The 8,987-nt window shown below is 46.1% G+C and overlaps 1 protein-coding gene across 2 annotated transcripts; it reads right to left on the bottom strand.

The window, feature by feature from the left end:
• Positions 1–1,080: 1,080 nt before the first annotated feature.
• GPR83 (G protein-coupled receptor 83) lies at positions 1,081–8,955 on the bottom strand. 2 transcript variants are annotated; one of them, XM_031552082.2, is made up of 5 exons: positions 7,017–8,955; positions 5,636–5,942; positions 5,160–5,285; positions 4,108–4,241; positions 1,081–3,241 (listed from the first exon to the last, which is right to left on the bottom strand). In XM_031552082.2, exons 1-5 carry the CDS (start codon positions 7,097–7,099, stop codon positions 2,617–2,619), a joined length of 1,275 nt encoding a protein of 424 aa, XP_031407942.1. In that variant the 5' UTR covers positions 7,100–8,955; the 3' UTR covers positions 1,081–2,616. The 2 variants fall into 2 exon arrangements, with proteins under 2 accessions (XP_031407942.1, XP_085072479.1); XM_085216353.1 differs by having other exon boundaries at positions 5,636–8,955.
• Positions 8,956–8,987: the final 32 nt, after the last annotated feature.

Here is an 8,987-nt window from a genome sequence, read left to right as displayed (position 1 = left end):
TGCCTGGATCCAGAAGTGCATAGACAGAGCTGAAGAAGGGTGTTCCACACAGAATCCTGTAACTGTGGGAGCTCTGCTCAGACCCACCAGAGTCCCTGTCAGGGAAGGAGCTAACACTGCCATGGACATCTGAGAGTTTATTTGCTGGCAAGTTTTTGTGTTATGTTATGACAAATTTCCGTATGTAATTGTTTAAGGATGCAAACTGCATCTACGGAAGGTGAGTCTTAAAATGGCCAAAGGTTACCTTCACCTTCAGAAACATCTTCCTGAGTTCAGACTCTCGTCCCAAACAGAGCTAAGGAACAAGGATGTAGCTGCAAAATCTTTCTAGCATTTGGATGTGAGTGAAAACAACTCCATTACATTTAGTGAATGGGAAGAAGAGACTTCTGACATAAAACATGGCTCAGCCCAAACAGTTCCAGCTTGGCAAAGCTGTATTTAAGCACAAGGGTGGCAGAGCATCACTTGCATGACTCTACTACTTGTCCACTCATCACTGCTCATCAGCCCTGAACAAGACTAAACCTGCAATTCCTCTCACAGCAAAAGCTCCCTCATATGGAGCTCTGGACCTTCAGCAAGCCCAGAGGACTAAAGGTCATAGAATCATTAAGGATCGAAAAGACCTTTAAGATTATCTAGTCCGACTGCCAACCCATCCCCACTAACCACATCCCCCTGTCCCTGCCATACACCAGACTTAGTGATACCCAAAGGTTTATTTACTAGAGTAATCTGAATCTGCTGCCACAGGATGTGAAGAGTGGTTGAAGGGCTCTGCACATTGGGGACCTTTTGTCGTGAGCACTAATGGAGTGAATGGGAAAAATTTCTTCTCAGAAAGTGCGGTGAAGCACTGGCACAGGCTGCCCAGGGAGGTGGGGATTTACTGTCCCTGGAGGTGCTCAAGAACCATGGAGATGTGGCACTGAGGGAGGTGATGTGTGGCCACAGTGGGGATGGGTTGGTGGTTGGACATGGTGATCTTAGAGGTCTTTTCCAACATTAAAGATTCTATGATAAGAAATGGCAGCAGCCTCTGAAGCACTTGGATGCGAAAAACCCACACAAGACTTATTCTGAAATCATTTTAAGTTTATTAGAGGACATTGGGGAATAGTATTTTTTCTCTCTCCTTTTTTTTTCTTTTTTCTTCTTCACACTTTTAGCCATTAATAACAAAGCTTTTTCTCACTTCTCTACTGGCCCCTCACAAGCTGAACTTGGAACAGCACTCCCATGTGACATCAAAGGCTTATTGCTGCAGCACAGGAAAAGTGACTGTTTCCCTGTGCAATAAAAAGCAACGTTTCTTTGAATACTCTTTTGCTTGTCTTGTTCAGAATCTAGCATTTTTTTGCTAAGAACATTAAGTTCTGCAATCTACACCAGAGAGCTGCAGTCATATCAATTTCTTAATGGCTGTCCATGAAAGACATGTCTCACCAATCTTTAAATGCACTAAAATTGCTCATTCACAAGAGGATATCTTGCAAACATCTTCATCTTTTATTACTTGCTATCACAGATATCATTACAGCAGTCTATTTATGAGCTGGTTTCAGTGAGCTTAGTTGGGATCATCATTGGGAACATCTTAGCTGGGATGAAATATCCCACGTGTCTGATCTGAGAAATTCCCAGGTGCTTTACAGGAGAAGAGAGCAACAGTAATAAAGTAAAAAGTCACACTGCAGGATTCTTCAGTCACCACCTGGTAACAACATAGAGATGCTCGGAACAAAAGTATCTCATCCAGGCTGGATGGGGCTCTGAGCACCAGATGAAGCTGTAGGTGTCCTCCTCACTGCAGAGGAGTTGGACTCAATGGCCTTTCAAGGTTCCTTCCAACACAAACCATTCTATGATTCTCTGATTAATAGGTCCATGATTGGAGCACTGATGGGACAATACATTCAAGATTTTCAGGCTTTAGGTCTCTATTTGAATTAAAGCTTTATGAATATTCATGCCTGTTTCACGAAGGTACAGGCAACTGATGCAGAGCTAACGGGTTGGTGTTTGCCATCTATTTACACAAATGGCCATCGCATTTTTTTCAGCCCTACCTTAGGAAGAGTGCTTGTGATGTAAAAGACAGCTCTAATTTCCAATGGTTGTTTATTATCCCTCCACCTCTTTGAAGATATTTTCACAAATGGGAGAAAAAAATTCAAACCAGCAACCTCTGCCTCTATATCCCTACTGTCTGTGTGCTGCTACTGAGCGACTAAAAAGAGGGAGGCTTACCGTCAGACTGCTGCTTCAGTGTTTAAATACCAGCAAAGCACACAAATGGCCCCAAGTGGTACAGACTCGGTCATGCAAATAACAGAGGCACATGCAGAGAATCCCTCTTGGCCAGCAGACCCAAAGTCAGCTTGACCAAGACAAAAAGAAAGCTCATTCCTGGCACAGCTTTGCTTTCTTCCCTTTGGAGTCTCCACGCCATTAACATCAGTTTCACACTACCAGCTGTGGAGTTGGACTTTTCAGTACAACCACAGGAGTTGGCACAGTCTCTGCTTAGGCCAAGGTTCCACATCTTCCCAGCTGCCTAGATCCAGTCAAACCTATGTGTGGTCTGTATCCATCTCCCAGGGCCACCATTTAGCTCACAGCTACTATGGGCTCAACTGCAGAGATGTCCATCTTTCCTAACTGGTTGATGGAGGCTGAGGCAGGGACATGAGAGACCTGCAGCCTCTTGAAGTGGCTGTTTTCAGGCCACGCCAGTCGGTAAGAAGGGACCGTGGAGGGAAGCCTCTGTTCTGCAAGGCTAGGAGGTTTTCTGCAGATGTTGAGCAAAGCCTTCAGTTCTGCCCGGAAGCTGTCATTGAGCCAGCAGTAGATGAAGGGGTTGTAGCAGGTGCTGCTCATTGCAAGCCAGTGAAAGGCAAAGTAAAGGGCATTGTTGGAGTGGATGGTTTGGCTGGAGAGCAGGACAACATAGCAATTTAAGGGAAACCAGCAGATGGCAAAGAGGATAACAACAAGCATCAACATCTTTATAGTCTTCTTATTTTTTTTGCGAAGGGCAAAGTACTGCTCAGTGGTGACATCCCCAATGACATTGCGCAGCCAGAGTTTCTTGGCCACTGTCATGTAGGCAGCAGAGATAATCAACAGGGGTAGGACGTAGAGCAAAACGAAGGTTGTTAAGTCGAGGTACTTCCAGAAGAGATCAGCTGGCTCAGGGAAATCTGGGATGCACAGGCACCGAGTGACTTCCTCACTGCAAAGGGAGAAATATCCAGAACCACAGGACAGTTTGGGTTGGAATCATAGAATCACAAGGTTGGAAAAGACCTATAAGATCATCTAGCCTAACTGTCTTCTCATTACCACTGCTACTACAAACTACTAAACCATATCTCGCAGCTCCTTGTCCAGACGCCTCTTAAACACTTCCAGGGACAGTGACTCCATGACCTCTCTGGGCAGCCATTCCAATGCCTGACCACTCTCTGAGAGAAAAAGTTTTTCCTCGTGTCTAATCTAAACCTCCTCTGATACAACTTGCAGCCATTTCCCTGGGTCCTTTCCATTGCCTGGGAGAAGAGGCCAAACCCCTCTTCACCCCAACCTCCCTTCAGGAAGTTGTAGAGTGCAATAAGTCTCCTCTCAGCCTCCTCTTCTCCAGACTGAACAATCTTCCTCAGCTGCTCCTCATAAGGCTTGTGCTCCAGAGCCCTCACCAGATTCGTTGCCCTTCTCTGGACACGCTCCAGGGCCTCAACATCTTTCTTGTAGTGAGGGGCCCAAAACTGAACACAATACTCGAGGTGCGGCGAGGAAGGGACCTTAAAGCCCACCCAAATGCCAATGTATAGAAATAGAATGATTGGGACAGTTCCTGAACTTCATGTCCTATTTTGTATGATTAGGGTGATAGAATAAACATTAAAAAAAAAATAAAATAGAAGAGGATGTCAGCCATCACAAATGGAAACTGATGTAAATTACAAACGAACCCCCTTTCTGGGTAATCTCAGTGTGAGTTCAGGGCTTTCAATAGAAAATTCCAATGCATAACCATCAGGAACTCAGCCTCCGGTGAGACTAGAGGAAAATACACCAATATAGGAAAATTATCCTTACCTGTATTCAAAAGTAAAGAGTTTTTGGTAGATAGCATGTGGGAGGGAAAAACAAGCTGCCATGACCCAAATTACAGAGATGTAGATAATGCCTTTTGCCATAGGTAAGCGAGGTTTCAGAGGGTGCATTATGACCTGTTCAAAACAAACTAACATTCAGGCTCGTGTCATTTTAGGAAATAATTGTAACAATTTTTTGTATGCTTCCATCCTTACATCTATTACTAGACATGGATATTCAGAATGCAAACTGTGCTGCCTCCTCTCAGCTCTCACTGCCTACAAGCTGCACATGAATGTCTGAAATAATCCAGGAGTAAGGAAAGCCAGATCCCATCTGACCCTTGAACTTTGGTATTTTAGTCTGAGTGGCAAAAACAGGGCATCAGTGGGCCTTATACACACAGATTCTGTTTGCTTAAAAGCAAATTAAGAATGGAGGCATAGTCTCTCAGTGACCAGAGGTCCATGGGGCTGTGAAGTAGCCAGAGCTCCTCGGGATGTTTCTGACAGTGGGAACAGCAAGTGAAAAATGTCACCACCACCAGCTTGCTTTCTGTGTGTCTGGGGTGAATCCAACCTGGTAATGTGTGACTGCTCCCAGACTAGATCCCTGTAGCAGCAGCAGCAGCTCTGCCCTGCTCGTGACACACATCAATCCTCTGCATCTCACGTGGAGTGAGATGTCCCAGGACTGCCTGACACCAGGCAGGACATCCCCACACCCACAGCAGTGGGGCCAAAGAAGCCTCCCACATGGGACAGCTGCCTGTGTGAATTCCTATCAGACCTTAAGACTTCATCCTGGCCTGAGAGCGACTGGATCACCATCTGCAGAGTTTCTATTCCCAGTGGGAGTGCACACATCCCACCTCACTACAGGTGTGGAGCTGTTTTCTATCTAACAGCAAAGAACTGTTCCACCACACTGTCAGCCCTTCATGCATCTTACATTAATCTGAGAGCTGAGAAGGGAAGGACACGGGATCACACTCTCTCATTTTAATTACACCTTTCTAAGCTTTCCTGCTCTCTGCTCTAGCAAGTTCTCACCTGGTGCCTGTCCACGGCAATGGCTGTGAGGGTCAGAGCAGAGACATGGAGCGAGCAGTACTGTGCGAACCTACTGACATGGCACATCCCCTTCCCAAATATCCACGTGCTGTTCACAAAACGAGCCTGGAATGAGAATGACATTAGCATTTGTGCCCGTGCCCACAGGCTTACATGCACAGACATAAATGAGCCCATAGGGAACCTGCCTTAGCAGGGCAGTGCACCAGATGAGCTCCAAAGGTCCCTTCTAACCCCTACGATTCCACCTCCGGCACAAAACTACTTCTGCTGTGTAAAAGATACCTTAAAATTGCAGTTTCTTTCTGCCTTGAATCGTTGCCAGGCTGCTGAGGCTACCAAAGGTACTTCAGTGTCTTTATGGCACATCCTCTGTGTCCCAGCAGGTCAGCCCAATGCACTGAGCTGCAGCCACAGCCCCCCCCCAGCAAGAAAGGCCTCTGCCCCCATCTTACCAGTGTAAAAGGCGTGTTGAGAAGCGTGATCATGATGTCAGCCACAGCCAGGTTGACGATGAACAGACTGGTAGCGGAGCGCAGGCGTTTGCTCTTGATGATGACGTGGCAGACCAGGACGTTGCCGAAAAGGGAGAAGACGATGATGATGGAATACGCAGTAATGAGCAGAGCTTTGGCCGCCACATGCTGCGAGTCTGCTCCGTGTCGGCTCCTGCCCACAAAGCTCTGCCAGTCGGCCAGCGTGTCGTTATCCCAGGGAAAGAACCCCGAGATGTTCGGGATTTCCAACACCTCCTCAAGACTCCTGTTGAGGAGGAACTTTCCTGAGGTCGGGAAGGTGTTCACGAAGTAGGGGAGAGAGAGCCAAACGAAACAGGAGAACATCTCTGGCAGGCTGCTGTGTGCTTCCCCAGGGGAAATAACTCATTTAGGGCAGTGCTGTGGCTGGGCAGCAGCGGCTCTACAGGTGCACACGTTGCTGCCAGTGATGCACCAGCATAGCCAGGGGAGCAGGACTCCTCTCTCTCCTGCTCAGCTCATCACTTTTCTCCTCCGGAGGAGCTCTGTGTCCTCGCACAAGCTCTCAGCCAGCATTCCTGCCCATTGGGCTGCATAGCATTATTTCTGCTCTGACGTGCTGCAGTTCTGCACAATTACACTCCCCTCAGGCGTCACTCCAAGACAATCACAGCTGCACTCTGTACAGCAGGCAAAATCTGTCTATGGTTCTCAGCATCATTCCTTAAGAGCAGCACTGCTCATGCTGATTTGGTGCTGCTTATGCACCAACAGTGTGTACAGGGGCTGTGCTGTCTTCCAAGGCACATTTCAAAAAGAAGTTCAGCTTTACCAGATCAACAGGTGAGTTTCAGCCTATTTCACAGCACTACAAACTAGCACAGAACAGGGGCACATAGTACAGAAAGTCACGCGCATACACACTGGTGAAAATACATGCATGCACAAGGTGCCAGCCCATGACTGTAAGCTGTGCCTGGTTTAAGGGTTAGGAGATTACCAACCTAACATGCGCCTCCCCTGACACACCTCTGTGCAGCTGCCATGAGGCCTCACACACCATGCTCTCCACCAGAAATACCAACCTGGCAGCAGATATTTTCTCAGAGATAAGATTCATTTCAGTAATCCGCAATTTTGCCAAATCGTTACAAGCTGATAGCATTCTGTAATGCTGTCCTTTCTCAGCCACAAGAGAGATTAGAGATACACAGCAGCAAACTGCTCCAGTGTGTCACCACCCTCTGTGTGAAAACCTTCCTCCTAATATCTAACCTAAACCTCTCCTGTCTTAGTTTAAATCCATTCCCCCTTGTCATATCACCCTTAACCCCTCCACAAGTTGCATATCTTCCTGTACCTCTTCCTGATGTGGTTACCAATCTGTTCTCTCTCTGAAAAGACAGGATCCCAGTAGGGTGTGATATTTCCCTTTCCAAACATTCAGCAGTGTTGAAAGTTCTTATGTGATCCCTGTGAAAAGAATATACATACGTTCAATAGTGATAGAATACAGTTTAGTATCTGCTTCAGCTGACTTCACGGTGTGCCAACATCTCCATCCATCATCCAGTGACTGCAAAAGAAAAGAGCTACAGAGAAACATCAGCTATCTGTGAACTGAGGCACCTCATAAAATAAAAAAAGCATTTAAAAAACAATTGAAACAAAGATACATGGCTCTCAGGCAATTTATATCACCACAAATATCTGTTCAATAGCTCTAACTGAAGTTACAATTTAGGAAAAGAGGAGCAGTTAAAACAGACCATAAAACAAAAGTAGAACCAAAATAACCTACCCAGACACTCTACAAAATGGGATTTGGAAACATTCAACTAGAGGGGTAATTAAACAAAACCAAAACCCAACGAACAAAAGCACTGCAGAGTGCACACCCCCACCATATCCATGGAAACAACTTCTCATCCAGTGCGGGTCTGCCAACATCTGAGCCTGCTTTGGGCAGCTGCGCTGCAAGTTGCATGAGGAGAAGTGACCTTTCAAAAACTATCCAGGGGAATTCTCTGAGAATTGACATTGACTCTATGAGTGTCTTACTCTTGTGGAAATGGATAAAAACAAAAAGCACACTGATGATAAGAAAGATCCTCCGGTGTTAAAAAAAAATACCTATGTAGAACAGGTTGTGTTTTTGTCTCCAGAATGAAAGATGCTGTTTTCATTTTCTAAAAGACAATTTGGGAACGGCTGCACTTTAACATGACAAAAAAAGTCTGCTGTGAATCTGACAGCTGACTCCATCAGCCACGTGGATGAAGGAACAGAGGCCACTCTCATTAAGTCTGTGATGATACAAAGCTGGAGTGGCTCATACACCAGAAGGCTGTGCTGCCATTCTACAACACCTGGACAGACTGAAGAGTTGGGCAGGGAGGAACCTGATGAGATTTAATGAGAGTAAGTGTAGAATCTCGCACATGGGGGGAATAACTGCATGCATCAGTACAGGTTAGGGGCTGACCTGCTGGAGAGGAGCTCTGCAGAGGACCTGGGGGTCCTGTTGGACAACAGGTTGGCCATGAGCCAGCAGTATGCACTAGTGGCCAAGAAGGCCAAGGGGATCCTGCAGCACATTCGAAAGAGCTCAGCCAGCAGGTTGAGGGAGGTAACCCTCCCTATCTACTCTGCCCTGGTGAGGTCATACCTGAAGTGCTGTCCAGTTCTGGGCTCTCTGGTTCAAAACAGACAGGGATCTCTTAGAAAGAGTCAGAAAGATAACAAAGGGCCTGGAGCATCTCCTGAATGAGGAAAGGCTGAGTAACTTGGGTCTCTTCAGCCTGGTCAAAAGAAGACTGAGAGGGAATCTGATAAATGTTTATTTCAAGAGAGGTAGAAGGCAAACAGCTGAGGCCAGGCTCTTCTCATTGGTGCACAGCAATAGGACAAGGAGTAATGGCCTAAAACTTGAACACAGGAAGTTCCATACAAACATGGAGAAGAACTTCCTTACTGCAAAGTTGACAGAGCACTGAAACAGGTTATGGAGTCTCTTTTTATGGAGATATTCAAGAACCATCTGGACACCTACCTGTGCGACCTATTGTAGGGAACCTGTGTTAGCAGGGGGCAGGACTTAATGATTTTTTGAGGTCCCTTCCAACCCCTGCGATTCTGTGACTGAAAAAAAATTGTGGAAAAGATAGAAAGAACCTTTGAAATGATTCCCATTAACCCAAAATACTTTGCTAAGATTTTCATCTGCTATATACCTGAAACATTAAGACATAGAGTTCCCTTAAAAGCTCAGTGAAACAAACTAGGTGTTCTTCTACTGTTGTCTTTTGTTTGTTTTTTTTTTGTTTTTTTT

Source organism: Meleagris gallopavo, chromosome 1 (genome assembly GCF_905368555.1).
Source record: "Meleagris gallopavo chromosome 1, MGAL_WU_HG_1.1, whole genome shotgun sequence".
NCBI classification, from domain to species: Eukaryota; Metazoa; Chordata; class Aves; order Galliformes; family Phasianidae; genus Meleagris; species Meleagris gallopavo.
The sequence above is the reverse complement of the archived record's forward strand: the minus strand, read 5'-3'. Positions and strand labels throughout refer to the sequence as shown.

Excerpts from the sequence above, each read along its gene's own strand:
- GPR83 (XM_031552082.2), bottom strand. The coding sequence starts at position 7,099 with ATGTTTGGAAAGGGAAATATCACACCCTACTGGGATCCTGTCTTTTCA. Across the intron at positions 5,286-5,635 it reads TCAACACGCCTTTTACACTG|GCTCGTTTTGTGAACAGCAC; the intron begins GTAAGATGGGGG and ends TTCTCATTCCAG. Across the intron at positions 3,242-4,107 it reads CTCTTTACTTTTGAATACAG|TGAGGAAGTCACTCGGTGCC; the intron begins GTAAGGATAATT and ends CTCCCTTTGCAG.